Here is an 18,875-nt window from a genome sequence, read left to right on the forward strand (position 1 = left end):
AACTAAGTGAGGCGTGAGCAATACCAAATACACAACGCTTTTGAAAAATGATGCTATAATCTTAACGGAGTCTCTGTTAAAAGACCTACTCGTTATTCAGAGCATCTCAAAATGCTTCGTTACCAGTCCATTGTCCTGCCCCACACAACCGAACACACTCTGTAACACCAAGTATACTTATGTCTGTGTAGTACATGTGCATATGTACACAAACGGACAGGCGTAAAATGTGTTATATATACATTAAAATTTATAAGCAATACAGCTCTGCATACTGAGCTGATTAGGGCACAGCTCACCCTGCCAGGACTGTCAACAGAGACCCCTGTACCTTAACTTGAAGTGAACTTCTTATTAGTTTTTACTGTCCTTGGGGAAAGATTAGAACTGAAGCGATAAAGCAATAAATAAATAAATCCCTTTCCCTTGTTGTCGGGGAAGACCAATCCAGGATTTCTTTTTTAAACCTTTTGAATAAATATGGAACATATAGAGCGTTTCAAATATAACGTTTCAAACACCTAAATATCACGCATGACAAGCAGCATTAAATAATCTATTAAAATTCTCTTTAAAAAGGGTGAGACTGGACTCTTCCTAGTTTGTTTTTGATGAAAGGAGAACAGACGGACTTCCAATGTCCAGGCTTTGGAAGGAAAGTGCCGCTTTCCAGGGCTTTCCACGGGCCTCGGGGAAATGGAGCTCCTGGAGCGAGGCCTTGAGCCAGCAGCACTGGGAGCGGGGTGGGCACGGCTGGTGTGGGGACCCTGTGCCCCCTCATGACAGGACGTGCGCTGAGGTAGGGGGCGGAGAAGCCCACCTCGTCTGTAATTACTGAGAGAGATAATTATCGAGCTATGAATAAACGGAGATTTAGTGGGGGAGATTTGGCTTTATGGGTGAACATCTGGGGAAGACGCTTCGCGGGTTGCCCTGTGGCTACCAGAAATGCCAGGTGTTGTTAGAAAAGCAACCCGCCCTGACGCAGCCTGCGGCCCCCCACCCCTTCAGCACTCGTTTATGGGGGGGGAGGGGGGGGCTAGAAAACACACAAACGCTTTTTAGCCGTTTTTTATTTTATTTCCCATCTTCCTTAACGCTCGCACAACACCTAACGCCCCCCAACCCTCCAACACACCAAAACCCTCTCGTTTCACCCAGCCCCCCTCATTCCCGCCCCCCCCCGGCCACGGCGCCGCCGGCTGCTCCCCCTAGCGGCGGCACCGCGCCCCCCCCGCCCCCCGCCCCCTCCAGGCCCCGCCTCCTCCAGGCCCCGCCCCCTCCCCGTGGCCCCGCCCCCCCCGGCGGTGACGTGTGCGGCCCCGCCCCCGCGCGCTGCCCGCTGCCGCCGCGACTTGAGGGCGCGCGCCCGGCTCCGCGCGGCTCCGCGCAGCTCCCGGCACCGCGCCGGGATCACGCGCGCCCGCACCGCCGCCGGCCCGGAGCTCGGCCCCTCTCCTGCCCCCACGCCCAAAGGCAACGATAAAAAAAGTCTCCGCGCCCCGCAGGTAAGTGCGGGGGCTTACGCGCTGCCTCCGCGCGGGTCGGGCTGCGGGAGGACGGGGGAACGGGGAGCGCGGGAGCCCCCCGCGGGGGTGCGGGTCCCCGGCGAGTTCTGGGCGACTTCGGGGCCGGAGCCTCCTGCCCTGCCCCGGTAGCCTCGGCTCCCCCCGCACCCCTCCTCGTCCTCACCCCCTCCCCAAAAATCCCCGTCCCCAGCGCGGCCGGCCGCAGCCTTTTGTTTTCCCATCGCCAGCCCTGCAACTTCGCCTCTGCGCCGAGCCGGTCCTGCGGCGGCGGGCAGGGCTGCTCCTTTTAGTGTTAATTATTTCTATTAATTATTATTAATCATTGCATGTCCCCCCCCCCCCCCCCCCGCTGCTGGCGAGGCGCGGCAGGAGTTGGGCGAAGCGCTGCAGCCCGCGGGGCGCCCACGCGGTCCCGATCCCAAACCCGGTCCCGATCCCAAACCCGGTCCCGATCCCAAACCCGGTCCCGATCCCAAACCCGGTCCCGATCCCAGTCCCTGTCCCGGTCCCTATACCCATCCTGATCCCAGTCCCAGTCCGGATCCCAGTCCCGGTCCCGATCAGGTCCGGAACCCCAAGGAGCAGAGGAGGGAGAGGCCAGGGACTTTAAAAAACACCCCTTAATTATCTTGACCCCAATATTTGATTTTTTTTTTTTTTCCCCTCCTCGCCTGGAAGATGCTGCCCGAAAAGACGGGAGCATGAATTACTGCGCACCCTCGGGCGCCCGGGGATGCGGCGTCTTAACGAACGGTGCTTTGAGTTAGGGCGAAAAATGCTGAATTAGAGTGAAAAATGCGTTTGTCAGTTCGGGCGTGCGGAGAGAGGAATTATCTGCTGCGAAACACAGATCTGTGTGTGCTGTCCTTGTCCATACATGCCACGCAGCGGGTCGTGTTGGAGGTTTTGGTGCCCTTCCCTTCCTCCCTCCCCCCCCCCCCAAATACCCTCAAGTTTCCTTTAATTTATTCCCAAACCATACAATACAGCCCTGTGTAAGATCGGTTTTCAAATACTTCATAAACAAAAGGTACGCCGGGGTTTATACGGGGCCAATTATCCTAAAATATACTGAGGTTATTCTAATCGTCCTATTCGTGCTGCTGTCGAGCTTTTCCATTTCTCCATCGACGTTTAATCACTTCTAAAAGCTGTATTTATTTTTCCTGCCTTCCCTGCTCCTCCTGTACACCAGAAACGGTGACCGAGCCTCGGTGTACATTTAAAATGTTAATTCTCCTTTTTTTTTTTTTTTTGGTACATTTGTACCACTTCATTTTAACCGGAGAGTGACCAGATAAATACCGCTGTTAATGCAGCCAGCACAGGAAATAAGATTCTGTAAAGTCTCTGAAAGGGTGATTTATTTTATTTTAATTCCCCCTTCGGAGGCCGCCTCTGTTTTTCTCAACAGGAGACTTTGGTGTAATTAAAGCAGAGAAAACTGGACAGCAGCAAAAAACATCTGACTTGTGGCTCTTAAAAGCACGGTTTTTGCAGCGTGTACCACCCCCCAGTGGGCAAAAAAACTCCGTAGTAAACTCGCAGCGAGCTTTCATCTTCGGAAATAAAAGCGTGCGTGTTGCAGCCAGAACGAAATAAAGGTGCACGTCTGGGGATTTTGCTTTGGGGTTTTCTTTGGGGTTTCCCTCGGCACCCTGTCGCTCTGGGCGGGAGGCAGCAGAAGCGGAGGCTGCAGTTTGCAAACTTGGCGCCGCGGTTCTTCGGGGCGGCCTGGGTTGGTAGCTGGCCATCTTTGTCTGCTTCGAGCAGGCAGTGCGAAGGGGCTGCCGCTCCTGCAGCCTTTCCTAACCGCCTCCAGGCACGAGGCGGCACGGAGTTTGTAGGATTGCCGACCTGAGAGCCCTGTGTCCTGGGGGCCCTGGGGAGCAGCCGGCGTCCTCCTGAGCCGCGCAGCCGGGAACAGCCGACCTGGCCCCTCCGTGGTGCCCCAAGTTTTCTGTTCCCAACGAGCAGGCAAGGGTTTGAGAAGGGAGAGAAACAAAACTACCACGGCTGTACCTCTGTTTGAGTGGTATTTTTTTATACGCTGAAAGGTTTGTGCCAGGAGCTCCGTAGCAGGTATAATGCCACCTGCATTTGTCAGAGGGAAAAACTGTGATTTTTCCCTTGAAAGCACGGCAGCATTTGTGCTCCGTTCTCTCGGCTGAAGCGCAGGCAGGGCAGCTCACCTCGGCGGCAGCTCTCAGAAGAAAACCTAGCAGCCATCGCTGGCCAAAGTGGGCGCGCACCGAAGCAGCGAGCACGAAGCGGAGCAGAGCGCTCCCCTCCAAGTGCCTTTGGGACGGGCAGCCTCTGCCCGAGCCAAGCGGGCACAGCCCGGAGCAAGCACCAGCAGCATAACGCTGGGACCCTCGTCAGGCTGATGCCTTCAAAGCCAGGAGGGGTGTTGGAAGTGAACTTTGGAGACCGACCACTGAACAGCTCCGGGTTCATTTCCACTCTCTGCGGCAAACAGGGGCTCGGCAACCCTCGGGTGTGGAGTTAAACTTCTGCCCAGCATCCATTTCTGAGCCAGAGATCATACCGAGACATGCATTTTTAAGACATGGGAGTTAGGTAGAACCAGCCAGACAAAGGCAATAGTATGTATGTGCAACTACTGCATACGGTGGGGGGGAGCCAAAAAATAAATAACACCTTATCCAAGGTGGGGAGAGGCAGATTTCACCAGACTCTGCCCTGGAGAGCTCACCGTCACTTCACCGAAAACCTCTGCATTCTTCAGCCCCCAGAAGGCAGGCAGAGGACCTTCTGCTTGCCTAGCGCCGAACAAAGGAGTGGGGCACCTTCCTGAAACACGATAATCGTGGAAATTTCAGCTCCTAGACGCGGTGCTTAGAAAGCATTTTGCTGTCACTATCAACTAACTCGGAGTAATACACTTTAAAAAAAAAAAAACACAACAAAGTGCATTAAGTACAGATGAGCGGTGGGGAGCTGGTGTTGAAAAGTTTGTGAAGCTATTTGAGAGGAACCGCGGCTTTTGAGAAGTAACCTGGCTGTGCGGGCAGTAGGTGGCTTCACCATTGTTTTAAAGGGCGAGGAGCACAACGTTTTGTGTTTCTGGTCCATTTCGGGATACAAACACGGAGGTAATTCTGCAGTGTAAGTGCACTGACTGAGGTAAACTGATGGAGGCTTGTCAAATGCAGGTATTCTAATACTTTAAATGTTACTTTTGTCCTTTGTAACCTAAAAACACTGGACAGAAGTTGTCTCCCTTGGCCCTGTAGGGTTGGCGGTTAGAAATAAGCCCCTGCTTTTCGCAGCTCCCTGAGCTGTTGGCAGGGACCGCAGAGGTGGAGTAGAAATTCAAATAAGCAGCGTGACCTGAAGCGCGCCAGGTCTGGATTTTATTCAGGTTTTATCACAGCTTGGAAAGAAGAAATCTGTTTGGCACCGCTTTTAGGTAAACTCCTGGCTTTTCAAACATACCAAACCTTTTTTTTTTTTTTTTTTTTCCGCTCTGCAGCTCGCATGCAAGTCAGGCGGCGCAGCTGGATACCACGTGTTACAGTAAATACGGTGCTCTTTGGTGTGTTTTCTTGTATAGTGCAAATTACCTTCCACGATTTAAAATGAGATGTCGTCGTGTCCCCCCCCCCACACCTCCGTAGCTGCAGCCCAGCGATAAGTCCAGGCCCAAGTTTCGGGCATTCCCTAGCTGTAGCAATGTGCTTGCTTACACAGTGTCCCAGGAAAGTGATTTAACCATGCAGTCCAGCAAAGTTCACGAAAACATTCAACTCCGAATAAAGATAAGCATAAAAGCTGCTGTTCGGTTGTTCTGACATTACTTTTGTTACCAAAAAGTCTTTTTTATTTTTTTTTGCATTTAAAAAAAATGAATTTTGGCACCTGCTTTCTGAAATCCATCTTTTTCTTCTCTGCTCAAAATTAACGCCTTCTTTCAAAGCCATGTGTCCATAAAGCCTCCTAATTTGATGTCGCGGAGACCTGGACACAGCGCCTGGCCCAGTGGGGGTCACTTCTCTTTTCATCCTGCAGGATCAGCTATAATGGCTGGGTGTCAGGGAATATTTAGAGACAGCTCAAGAGGAGGAGAGTTTGAGCATGGCAGCAGGATTCCCTTCTTCTCTGTAGACAGATCACTGGAGCCTTTGATATGCAAAAACATTGTTTTCAGCTATGGCTTGAGATATAAAAGGGAAGTGCAAGATATCAAACAATCAGAACCTGAAGAAAACTATTCTAAGTTTAGAAAAGGGAGTGGGGGGTATGGTCTTAATCCACATTTTTGAAACAGTGTCGTCTTCTCCAAAGAGACCTGCTTTTATTTTTCTCCCTTGTTTTTATGTAATTTTTGAGAGAACGGATAAAAAAATTCCAAGACCCTAATGAGCTTTAGGGCTTTCATTTTAATCCTACACATTACTGCTATTATAATGGCAATAAATGAAGGGAAGACTATCAAATGGAGCAAAGAAGAAACAGTTAATATGCTAGAAAGGTAAAATAAATGCACTTTTTCATGTTTATGTATATGTAATGTATGCATACTACAGACTCTGTTTTGATCAATACTAATGTGCTTTTTTTTACAGCCTACTTGACAACTCTAAAAGTTCCAAAGAACAATTCATAGAATTATTTTTTTCTGTAAGTTTTTTAAAAGTTATTGTAGCTTTCAAAGGCCTACTCAACAAATTTTTGTTCCTACTTCATAATTTAACTTCCAGAAAATACCCTCCGTCACAACTTCACATTAGTTCTTGAGAGAAATCTTTTTTTATACAGCTGTTAAGCATGTGTTTATTTCCAAGTTTTAGGAATAGATCCTGGACTTAAGTTTCCACAAACACTTCAGTAATACAGACCAAGGAAATTGGACACTGCTTAATCTCAAAGAATGTGGAGCCTTTTTGTTCCATTTTCTACTGACTGCATATGTTAACCAAGCCCTAAAACACAGGAATTCCCGTATATCCCAAATGTGGCCACAGAGTTTTTACCTTAAATAAAGCATATGTTAAAATACTTATTTCTGCCAATCTTACAGTGCGTCTTTCATTTTAAGTTAACGATTGTCACTACAAAACTGCTGAAACAAGGTGGAAAAAAAAAAACAGAAACCCTCAGATAAGCATGAAAGCAGCATCAGAAGAGCTAAAGCTTTGCGATTCCTTCAGAGAACAGTAACACCATCTCAAAAGTGGGTTTGATTTGCCTTTTTTTTTTTTTTTTGTTAAATGGTCACCTTTTTATATGGAAGAGGAGCCTAATTTTATCTATGTCAGTCAGTTTGTATCAGTGCAAATTTCCTGTTGCTACAGGATCTACTAAATGAGGACTTCATGATGCCTGCTCCAAATTGCAAGAGTTTTAAAGCAGAGACTGCTTTTGTGTAGGTCTATTATTTTATGATGGACAGAAGCAACTCTACCTATGCCCGTATGAAGGGAGCTAAGCAAGCATTATTATTATTCAGCCTGCTGTTTCTTGATAGCTTTCCAGTGCTGAGGCCTGCACTCAGTTGTTCCCTGGACTACATGCAATCACCAAAGGGAAAAGGAAGTAAATGTTAAAGATTTTTTTTTTAAATTTCAGACTTAACCATTTCTATTTCAGACAGATAGTGCCTACATGCTTTCAGGGAACAGAGACTTGGTATCTGACCAGATGCTTTCTGCAGTAGTGCTATGAAGTAGCCCGAGTTAAAATATTGCCATTCAAAAATGACCAAATAATCAGAGTTCCTCAAGAAATAGGAAGAGCCAAGATTATTTTTCTTTCTTGAAATGAGAAAAATCAGGTTAATAAAACACCAGTCTAAATAGTGATTCCACTGTGCAAAATGACAAATACAAGTGCTAAAAGGTTCATACAGCCTGGCATACTGAGCACACTTCATGGAGAAAACCCACATATTATCTCTGTTGTCAAAAAGCTGACACAGATGACTACTAGCTAGTTCACAATTCAGGAACTGGATGTTGCAGATGTGAAATACTAATTCTGTTTGAGTGAAAACTTTTCCTCTTTCATCCAAGAGCTATTGAATGGTGTTTAAATCATCTTAGATTTAAAGCCAAGGAGAGGCTGATGATACACCTCAGTTTACTAGGGAGAAAAAGCAAGCAAACACATTGGCCTCCTCCCAGGAGGCAGGACTGCCATTTGTCCTCCAGTGGGAAACATAACTTACACAGATTTTGTTACCATCTATTAATGCAGGATGACTTCATTTGCTACTGGAAGGAGAGAAAAGATTTGTTCCAGCAAAACTGCAACAGCACGAGACTAAACAGCAAAAGATGTTTTTGAACGTCTCTGCATTTTGTTGAAATACCGTCGTTTTGGGATAACGAGCTGTGCTAGTTAATAAACAGCATAATTTATATAGGGATGCAGCACAACTCTGAATACTAGTGTCCACCACCAGTTGTTATTAATTACAATTTTTTCTGTTTGTTTTTACTTTACAGGAAGTTAAAGGTTCGAGGAAAGCTTTAAAGGGGAGTTCTCTGGGAAGGAAGGAAGACTGTTGTGTCTTTTCATGAAGAAAACCACCCGACTTGCATGACGTGCTGAGGGCAGAGCGACCTGCCGTCAGTGCAGCGCAGGAGGAGATCTTTCCTGCATTACAAATTCGGAACAAGTGTTAAAAAGTGAGAGTTGAAAAATGGTCCTCCCCAAAAGGCATGGATGTACCAGGATGTAGCCACTGTACAAAATTTACCCTTGGATAATTCTGGACAGAGATAAAAGCCCGCTGCTGACCTCCTGAAGAGGCGACCACCATTCCAGCCTGAGCATAATGAATAGTTTCCATCACGCGGCGCTCAAGTCACCACCGCCGACAACTACACCATACACAAGAGTTGGTACGAGTTACAAAGAAAGTAATTCTTGTTAACGGCGTTAAACCAAACAAAAGAGGCTGTCCTTTCACAGACTTTACATGAAGACAAAAATAGAAGGAAGTTGAAGCTTTTCTCCTCCCTGGCCTGGTGTGCTTATGTACCATGATAAATCTTTGTTGGATTGCTCCCGAGCGTAGTGCCAGGAGGCTCGCACTGCCGGAAGGATCGTTCAAGTAAACGCGGCCGAGGGAGAAGCAGCTCCATGGAGTAAAGTGTAAGAGCAGCTCGCGAGACAGAAATTGCGTTTGCTGGACATCCTCAAGCACAAAATTTACTCTTACCTTTAAATACGGTAGGATCAATATTAATTTGTTTTCCTTTTCGTGCCTCGGAGAATAAAGTTCAATTAATATATGAACCCACAAGAGAAGGAAAGGGTCATGGCATCTCGTAATGCATAGGTCATCTTATAAAAGTTTTCACAACCCTAATTACAATGGTAATTGAATTATGTTGTCTTAAAAGCTATAAAAATGCTAATTACCTGAGCTCAATGTACAAACATACAACCAGTGCAAAGCACAATTTCAGTCTCAAGAGTTAATTTATATTGTCCTTACCTGCACAGTTTGAACTAATAAGATGTGAAAATGTGGTTAAACCTGCCAAATAGGCTCTTATTAGCGTACTGCTCCGTAAGAAGACTTTTGAGAATGACAAATATTTAAACATGAAGTTAGGCATGTAATGAAATATTCCATCCAGTCAACTAGAAAGCCACAGCTCTAACAGCTATGTCAGTTTGTAAGCTACACACCAATTGTTATATTCACCTTTTTAAACATTCCATCTCGAAAAAGAAGAGTAAGCTGCAGTGTTTGTAGAACACACAACATAATGTTGAACACTTGAAAAAAATCAAAAAAGCTCTTTAGCTGGTCTTTGCTCTCGTCTGCATTTTATACTGTGCCAGTAGGACTTTCTTGAACCTGCAGAATAGCTACCACTGAACTCGTGGGTTTGGTGAGGGTATTATAGTTCACGTAAGGGCTCCTAGGTAGTTAGCTGGCTTAGGAATTACTTTTTATCTTTTCAGATACAGAATGATTTACTTGAACTCTGGTTTGACTTCAGCTCTGTACTTATCTGGTATCTGTGAACAAAGATCGTCTCTACACGTGAAATGTGGAGGAATCCTCAGAAGGAGCCTTCTTGCTTAAACAGAGCCATTTACAGATCAGACATACCTGATTATATTACTTTAAATTACCAGGCAGAACAGTTTATTAATTGAATTAGTAAAAGAAGGAGTATAATAACTGATGTAGAGAAAATAAAATGTCTGCAAACTTGAATTTATTTTCATGTGTGTGTTTCAGATGTCTTCTGTAATGTTGAAGTTGAATTTTCATTGGAGTTTCTTCGCTGATGATCTGGATAATTTTGTTTGTTTGGTTTTTTTAGATTGTTGAAGATCAGAACTGTATACAAATCTCATCATTCCTGACCATGATTAGTGTAACCTGGAGCATCTTCCTAATTTGGACTAAAATAGGGCTGTTACTTGACATGGCACCTTATTCTGTTAGTGCCAAACCATGCCCTTCAGTATGTCGCTGTGATGTGGGTTTCATATATTGTAATGATCGCGATTTGACATCTATTCCTACAGGAATCCCAGAGGATGCTACTACCCTCTTCCTTCAGAACAATCAAATTAATAATGCTGGGATTCCTTCAGAACTGAAGAACTTGCTTAGGGTGGAAAGAATATATTTATACCACAACAGCCTAGATGAATTCCCCACTAACCTCCCTAAGTATGTTAAAGAACTGCATTTGCAGGAGAATAACATAAGGACCATTACTTATGATTCACTTTCACAAATTCCCTATCTGGAAGAACTGCATTTGGATGATAATTCGGTTTCCGCTGTTAGCATTGAGGACGGAGCTTTCCGGGACAACATCTATCTCAGACTTCTTTTTCTCTCTCGAAATCACCTTAGCACCATTCCCTGGGGTTTGCCTAAAACGATAGAAGAGCTACGCTTGGATGATAATCGTATTTCCACGATTTCAGAGCTGTCCCTCCAAGACCTTACAAATCTAAAACGCCTTGTTTTAGACGGAAATCTTCTAAATAACCATGGATTAGGAGACAAGGTCTTCATGAATCTAGTCAATCTTACAGAACTGTCATTGGTCCGCAATTCACTCACAGCTGCACCAGTAAATTTGCCAGGAACAAACCTAAGAAAACTTTATCTTCAAGAAAACCATATAAATCGTGTGCCACCCAATGCTTTCTCTTACTTACGGCAGTTGTACCGGCTAGATATGTCCAACAACAATCTCAGCAATTTACCTCAGGGTGTCTTTGATGACCTGGACAACATAACTCAACTCTTCCTTCGTAACAACCCTTGGCACTGCGGGTGCAAAATGAAATGGGTCCGTGACTGGCTGCAGTCCTTACCCTTGAAAGTGAACGTGCGTGGGTTGATGTGTCAGGCGCCGGAAAAAGTCCGTGGAATGGCTATCAAAGACCTCAATGCTGATCTGTTTGACTGTAAGGATGATATAAGCACCATCCAAATCACCACCGCGGTGCCAAACACGTTGTACCCGGCCCAGGGGCACTGGCCGGTTTCTGTGACCAGACAACCTGAGATGAAGGCTCCCAACCTGAACAAGAACTACAGAACCACAGCCAGCCCAGTGCGCAAAGTCATTACGATATTCGTGAAATCCGTGAGCACGGAGACCATTCACATCTCCTGGAAAGTCGCGCTGCCGATGACTGCTCTAAGACTGAGCTGGCTCAAGATGGGCCACAGCCCTGCCTTTGGATCTATAACGGAAACCATCGTCACCGGAGACAGAAGCGACTACTTGCTGACGGCGCTCGAGCCCGAGTCGCCATACCGCGTCTGCATGGTTCCCATGGAAACCAGCAACATCTATCTCTCCGACGAAACGCCCGAGTGCATCGAGACCGAGACGGCACCCCTCAAGATGTACAACCCGACCACGACCCTCAACCGGGAGCAGGAGAAGGAGCCTTACAAAAACTCCAGCTTGCCCCTGGCCGCCATCATCGGCGGGGCAGTGGCACTGGTGGCCATAGCGCTGCTGGCGCTGGTGTGCTGGTACGTCCACAGGAATGGGTCCCTCTTCTCCCGGAACTGCGCCTACAGCAAGGGACGCAGGAGAAAAGATGACTATGCCGAAGCGGGAACCAAGAAGGACAACTCCATCCTGGAAATCAGGGAGACTTCTTTCCAGATGATACCCATCACCAACGACCAAGTGTCCAAGGAGGAGTTTGTAATACACACCATCTTCCCGCCTAACGGCATGAATCTCTACAAGAACAGCCACAGTGAAAGCAGTAGTAACAGGAGCTACAGAGACAGTGGTATTCCAGATTCAGATCATTCGCACTCATGATACTGAAGGATGTGAAAGACTGGTTTGGTTTTGGTTTGTTTTTTTTTTTGTTTTTTGTTTTATAAACGAGAAAAGACTGACTTTAACGGTTGCTGTTCTACTGCAAAACACTGGATTAAAGACTGACAAAGCAATGTACTGTACATTTGCCATATAATTTATATTTAAGAACTTTTTATTAAAAGTTTCAAATTTCAGGCTACTGCTGCGATTAATGTAGTGGGGATACCTGACCACAATTCTCTATTTTAGTATTTTTTAGTAATTTGTACTGTATTTTCCTTGCTAATATTGAAGTTACAGACCATTTAACTTTTGTGTTCTACTGAGTAAGATGACTTGTTGACTGTGAAAGTGAATTTTCTTGCCGTGTTGAGCAGTCAGAACATTCATCTGAGATCCTTGTAAGTGTAAGCACAGGCCATTTTTCACTTTGGTATTAATAAAATAATGTTAAACCTGGCAAATCAAGGAGATCAAGCAGTGGTTGCAAAAGCTCACAGAACTTTAAATGTTGGGTCTATTAAATCTGTAAACCACAACAATATTCAATAAACAAAAATGCGTGTAGTAATGGGCAATATCAGCTGTCTGGATATATCCATTCAACAATGGTGAAATCCAATTGAAAAGAAAATAATCAAATCAATTACATGCATGAGAGTGAAACTGTTGACACGTGTAAGGAAAGAATTGACCCCTGGAAGAAAGCATAACGAAATTTCTAACAAGGAATTCTAAAAAAAATAAAAATGCGCTAGGCTCCAGAAACCATGGGGCAGATACGGTTTTAGGGATAGATTTCTGGTTATCAGCACCAGTGGTCTGCTTGTTACAGAGAAAACAGTGATGGATGGTCACAGGCGTTTGGGAGGCAGGGGCAGGGCACAAGGAGAACGCTTGGCTACTGCTCCGGAACAGCAATGGGCTGAGAGGAGAGTTTCGTAAGAAAAACAAGCAGGACAAAAAACAGGCAATGCAAGCAAGGTATAAAAAATTTTAGTCACAAAGGTAAACAAAATTGGGGATTACAGCTATTTTAAAGCATATATTCAAACAGGGCGTAGGTATGCGTTAACTATACTGCTGTTACAATCAGGAATACTGCCCATTACTGTCACAGTTTTCCAAAAATTCCTTGGTAAATCTGTAAGGTAACGTTTCTTTCTGCCTTCCTGCTGAACTATAAGCTATTTTCATGTTTAAACCCCAAGCCACTCTTTGTTGCCATAATCATTTGTTTCTTCAACTAAAAACCAAAGTGCATTGTACGCCCTTTGGCTAGTCTTGTATGTGCCTTGATCCAACGCTACATGTATCAAGCTTTTAAAAACAAAAGAAAAAAAATTAAAAAAAATAAAATACCCACTTTTTCATACGTAACTTAAATATGAAAAACATTGTTCTTATTGATGAATGAAGTTGAAAAATTAGTACAGAGCAAAGTCACGTGTCTGCAGTGCACTGGTAGGAAATTCACTCGAAAGCTACTACTTTTCAGGTCATGAGTTTCACCTTTTTCTTCGTTCAACACAGTAGCACACTTCCTGGGTTTCTTTAATTACTTTGAAAAAGCAAGTTTTCACAACTTCCAAGTGTGTTAGCAATGAACAAGAGGGAAAGCACAGAGTTACAGCCCTCCGAGATACAATTTTTTTCAACAAACACCAATAAAAAGATACAGGGACCTACAAAAGCTTAATATTTTGGACAATATTTCTGACAGGAAGGAATGTATACCAAATGCAAATCAATTATAAGAGAATTTTAACAGTGCTGAGCCTGACTGTTTCTCAATGACTGGTACAGGACAGAAGATGACGGGACAAAGTGAGAGACACCAAGACTGATGGTTTCAGCAGTCAACCAGCAAATGACCCTTTTGCCAGAGGTCCCATTTCCAGTAACACACAGCTCATTTCAGCCTCATTTTCCAGTTACAGCAACACCACCTGCAGTTTCAGAGCAGCGGAGGAGTCTCGATGGAGGAGCAGCATGGCGCTTCACCACCGACCTCCCGCAGTCCCATCGTCTCCTTTACAGGCAGCATCGTCAGGATCCACCATGCCAGAAGTACTAGGGGCATGTTCTGCTCAACGGCTCTGTGTGCAGCTCTGGGTGATGCATGGGACTATTTTGCCCAAGAGGCAAACACAGCCTTGCTATGTTCCTGTGCAAAAGGCTTCCCGAGCAGTAAGTGGGAAGGAAAACCAACCCAGATGGAGAAGACAGACCTGTTTTGGTTTTTTCCATGTAAGCTAGCATACAGGGACCCTTACACCTGAGATGCATTTAATGTCTGGATCACTGGCAACAGATAATTAGTTCTTTGCCATCAGCTCTCCAATAGCAAAATTAAATGGGTTTTGCTGGGTTTTCAAGCTCTTGCTGCGAAAACCTCTCTCATAGTTGACTCAAAATGTATGATGTGTAAAGGGTAGCAGAAAACTCAATTCTCTCCTGTGTCTCAAACCATCCAGAGGCAGCCCAGTGACGGTACACACCATCTACCCACACTTCTCGGATGATTCCACACAAAGGTATAATGGGCTACAGCAAGTTGCCATTTGAGGAGGTAATCATGTACCAGTCCTACGTGCAAGGACTTTGCATTATAAAATTCATGTACTTTGAGACAAAAATATGCAAATCCAAAGCACCCTCAACAAGTTGCTCCAGTCATTCCACGTTCACCTCCACCAGAAAGCAGGTGAAAACCTGGAGAAATGATGCCATCCTCTGTGGCAAAACAGACCAGGTGTGCAGGCAGAGCCGGTTGCTTCCTACAGCAATTGCTGTCAATGGAAAAACCACGACACATCTACGGTTCTTGAGTTCTATGGCAGCTTTTACAGAACATGCATAATATTAAGACGTATCAACTTGGCAAGTGAAAGATTCGTTTCAAACTAGACTTCGTATTTTTTTGTCTTTTGATATTTACATAAATTTCTGTTCTGCTTCATGCCACGACTGTCTCCCAAGACTCTTCTGCTTAACATAGCACTACAGTTAGAGCATGCAGTGCTCTCCAGCACCATGCATAAATCCATTCTATTAGACAGTTCTGTATGTAGACAAATATGATTACTACATTGAGCAGTTTACTCATCATATTTATCAAAATTAATCCACATTAAATTATCTCAAATAACTTTAATTCCACGTTATTTCAGTCTACTGTCAAATATTTAATTTCAGAGCATGGAATGAAATTTTTTTCAACATAACCAAAACGTATGTGCCGAGTTAATTGAATCAGCATCTTCCATGTTAAAATTCTACGCCTGGTATCTTTTACATTCCTTATTCTTGTCCCTTTTTAGATTTATATTGCTATCCTGAATTGCTCACAGTTCCGTTGTAAACTAAAAGCTGACTCCAAAAATACAGCTGGTATTTTGGAAGCCATATTAATTTTGTCTCATCTCAGTAAACTTCCACAACTACATTTGCTTCATTTGTAAGCTATTATTTCCTAACTGTACAACAGCCTGAAATGCAACAACTGTTGGGGTTTGGGGTTGTTTTTTGTTTTGTTTTGTTTTTCTCCCTGGCTTTAACAGTACCAATATCAAAGCATTATGGCTTTGGAACACAGTTACCAGTTCTTCTGCTAATGCACTAGCTAGCATGCAAGCTATATTGTGCCAATGCTGTACATATTGAATGTAGAGCAGCAAATGCAATAAAGCAAGAACGAAAGTAATAAAGAGTCTTATTTGCTAGTAAAATAATTTACTGATAACATAATGCACTGAATACATTATAGATTTCTCTCTCACTTAAGAGGATGCATTTCTGTGCATTCACCTGCAACTGGACAGGATCTTTGAATGTGAACTGGCAAAGCCACCTGCCCGGATTTATCCAAACCAGATTTGTTTCAGTTTTGGATGGAACCATCACTCGCATGGATATCCTCTGCTTTCAAAACAGCTTAACATGACTTTCAAATCCACAGAGGCATCCTCACCGCTTAGTGTTTCAGCATCACCTTGGGACTGAGCTTTGTTTAATTAACTGTTTCTTAAGTGTCACCACAACAACAAGCTTCAAGCCACAAGCCACCACTTACCACAACTGAAATCTATACAAAGCATGAAGTTACTCCATACCTGGGCAGTTTGTTTTTCCAGACTAGCCAGGAGTGATTCGCCAGAAAGGAAGAGCCCATTGACTGAATTCAGACGTGACAATTTTACACTTTAAAGCATTTTTTTTTTTTTTTGTGAATGAATTAAATTTGGGGGATGATGGAGGATGATGAAATGACCCCTATGATAAAGTTAAGAGTTGCTTCAAACTCTCTGAAGATATAACCACAACACAGAGGCTGGACACAGGTGCTTTAAAAGATTTTTTCTGGTAAACATGCATGTTGGATTGAATTTTAACAGTAAATCATCAGAATATTTCCTGTTCCTCTCAAAAACAACAACAAAAAAAACCACACTAACTATGTGGAACTAAATAAAAGAATGGCAGAACATATAGTTCAAGGCAAGCATCACTTTCATTTTACCAGCATCAAGCAAGATGCTAATTTTCCTGTAGTCTTTCATGATTGCTGGGGAACTTTCCTACCCCATGCGGAAACCAAAGCACTTCTACAAAATGGGTCCCAGAATAAAGAACTGTCCTCTGCCAGCTCCCTGGATTAATGGTGGTCAAAGGCGCAAGGAAGGAATGGCGATGGCCAGGAGCTGACCCCTGTGGAGAACATGCTGCCAACATGCCCCACATCTCAGACCAGGCAAAACTTCATCGTAAGCTATCCCTGAAACCTGAAAGACAGGGTTTGAGGGCTGAAGTGTATCAGCTAGCCCCAGTCGCTTATTACTGCCCTTTGTGTTTTCTTAGGATGAAAACACAGGGGAGTTGTGGTAACAACACCAGGAGCTGAAAACGCTTTTTGAAATCTGAACCTGGACCTTCTAGCTTAGCAAGAGCACACATAAATAAGTTATAAAAATAGAAGTGTCTTAGGAGGGCTAATTAAGTAATCTGACTTGTTGAAGCGGGCTGATAGCACTCATATGGGCTGATGCCCTGTCCTGAACAGCCCTCTTAAGTAACCAAACCAAGGGAGCAGGTCATAGCCGAGCGCCAGCCCCTGCTCCTGCTCCCGTGTGGAGCTTAAGCACTGCCTATCTATAGATGCAGTCACGGAAGGTCTCACTGCTCAAAGCCAGGGGCTGCTCGATGGTCTTCCATCATCAAATACAGGAACATCATTTACAGAAGGCCTGAATTATGCACATATTAACTTGAGTAATAATTGAACTTTTTAATTTAAGCAAAATATTTTAAAAGATCTGTAAGATCAGAAATGCACATCCTGTTCATGTACTACTCATTTCCTCCTCTAGTCTTTGTCCCTGATAAATGCCTACCTGGCAACTGGATTTCCACATGAAAGCAGGTGTTTTCTGCATGTACTGGTATTGGTTTTGTTTAATTCTTTGCTGGTTTTTGTTGTTGAGTTGATTTTTTTTTTTAATAGGCATAAATAATTTCACTCTAAATCTTTCAGTTTAAATTGGATATAAAAGTGAATTGGTTGACAATTTTAACACCTATCCCACATCAATACATGTTTAAGGCAAGCGTGGGGGGGGGGTTAAAATAGCACCCACAAACTTCCCTTTCTCATCTCTTCTCACATTAATGCTTTTCAGGATTTTAACTGAAAAGCATTGCCTTTTTTACAAGAATTGCGCTAGGGTAATTACGTTAGTTCGCACCACTGTAAGTTCCTATGTAAATATGGGAGTTTTTATTCTGAGATGCATGCAAGCAACTGCATTTATGCAGGGAGTTGTGCATCAGAAACAACAACAAATCAGACACAGCAGCCATGTCGAGTCTAAGCCTTTGACCAACGCTGAAACTGCTACATTAGCATCGTTTTCTGAATTACCAGAACAGGCATTAGCAGCTCAAATGAGGAGTATACGAAAGTACGCTTACCTCGCACATCGTATCAGGCTACAGCTCTCTACGTGTAAAGTGGAATTAGTTTGGCTTCCTTAAACTTAAGTGTTGTTTTTCCATGGCTTCAATGGGAAAACAATTAAACGAATGCTCAAAAAGATGAAACCACCTACCCGGGAACACTGCTGTTCTGACAAGGAAGAGGATTTAGGAAGCCACTCTGTAACTCTTACTCCAGGGGCACAGACAAAACCCAAGCCTGCACAGACATTTCATCCCTTTTAGCCTGCATGTAGTACATGCTCACCCCCCATGTAATTAACAACATTAATCAGAAAAAAATGTGATTTGCATTGCACTCCTCTAAGAAGAAACAAACCCCAAACATTGCTTTTGTTTCCTGCAGCTGGAACAAGACGCAGGATCGTGGTAACTGCAGCATCTCCATTTCGTGGCTGGTTGTTTACCTGGTTTCAATGATCTGCACGAGAAGCGGCAAAGGCGCTTATTTTGAAGCCTGACAGAATACTTGACTGCCCGTAGGGAACACAAGCTCATTAACAGAGAGAAAGCCGAATACTAGGGAAGTGCTAACCCAGCGAGTAAACATAATTTTAGGACATTAGCTGATAATGCCGAGCCTCTGTGCCTAATGTCTGCAAAGCAATTATTTTACTGTGACAGCACCTTAATGGCATGTTACCTGTTTCATCCATTAATAACCTTTTCATTTCTCCCCAATACGGTAATGACATGCGGTGTACGACCACGAGAATCGGTATTCCCCGATCTTGGAAGCTGCTTTGGGATCTGGAACTCAGCACTTTGTGGCCAAGTGAGGTGAAAAGCCAGATACAGGCGAATCCTGCCAGGGGGCTGAGCTGCCAGCCCCACACCATCTCTGTGCCCAAGGGAGAAATGGCAGGATTCAGCCCTGCAGTGGCAGGGAGGACACGAGCAGCTCCAACAGGGTCTGCTCAGGCTCCTGGAGCTGGGTTTGGATGCAGGGGAGCTTTTGCTGCTACTCTGAAGGTTCAAGAAAGTTGAGCACTAACAGGGAAGTAACTACCTTTAAGGTCTTCTTCCTTTATTTTTTCCCCATTCTTTT

The 18,875-nt window shown here is 44.3% G+C and overlaps 2 protein-coding genes across 11 annotated transcripts in view; one reads left to right on the forward strand and one right to left on the reverse strand.

Annotated features, from left to right (window-relative positions):
- The window catches only part of MACROD2 (mono-ADP ribosylhydrolase 2), an 860,596-nt gene that overhangs the window by 751,007 nt on the left and 90,714 nt on the right, over window positions 1-18,875 (reverse strand). The gene's annotated exons all lie outside the window — the stretch shown is intronic.
- On the forward strand, window positions 1,343-13,213 carry FLRT3 (fibronectin leucine rich transmembrane protein 3). Of its 3 annotated transcripts, none has more exons than XM_066995334.1 (3): window positions 1,343-1,508; window positions 8,000-8,729; window positions 9,757-13,213. In XM_066995334.1, exon 3 carries the CDS (start codon window positions 9,887-9,889, stop codon window positions 11,828-11,830), a length of 1,944 nt encoding a protein of 647 aa, XP_066851435.1. In that variant the 5' UTR covers window positions 1,343-1,508; window positions 8,000-8,729; window positions 9,757-9,886; the 3' UTR covers window positions 11,831-13,213. The 3 variants fall into 3 exon arrangements, with proteins under 3 accessions (XP_066851435.1, XP_066851436.1, XP_066851433.1); XM_066995335.1 differs by having other exon boundaries at window positions 8,000-8,651; window positions 9,842-13,213; XM_066995332.1 differs by having other exon boundaries at window positions 1,344-1,508; window positions 9,842-13,213.

This window comes from Anser cygnoides, chromosome 3 (assembly GCF_040182565.1).
Source record: "Anser cygnoides isolate HZ-2024a breed goose chromosome 3, Taihu_goose_T2T_genome, whole genome shotgun sequence".
In the NCBI taxonomy this organism is placed as follows: domain Eukaryota; kingdom Metazoa; phylum Chordata; class Aves; order Anseriformes; family Anatidae; genus Anser; species Anser cygnoides.

Excerpts from the sequence above, each read along its gene's own strand:
- FLRT3 (XM_066995334.1), top strand. The coding sequence starts at position 9,887 with ATGATTAGTGTAACCTGGAGCATCTTCCTAATTTGGACTAAAATAGGG.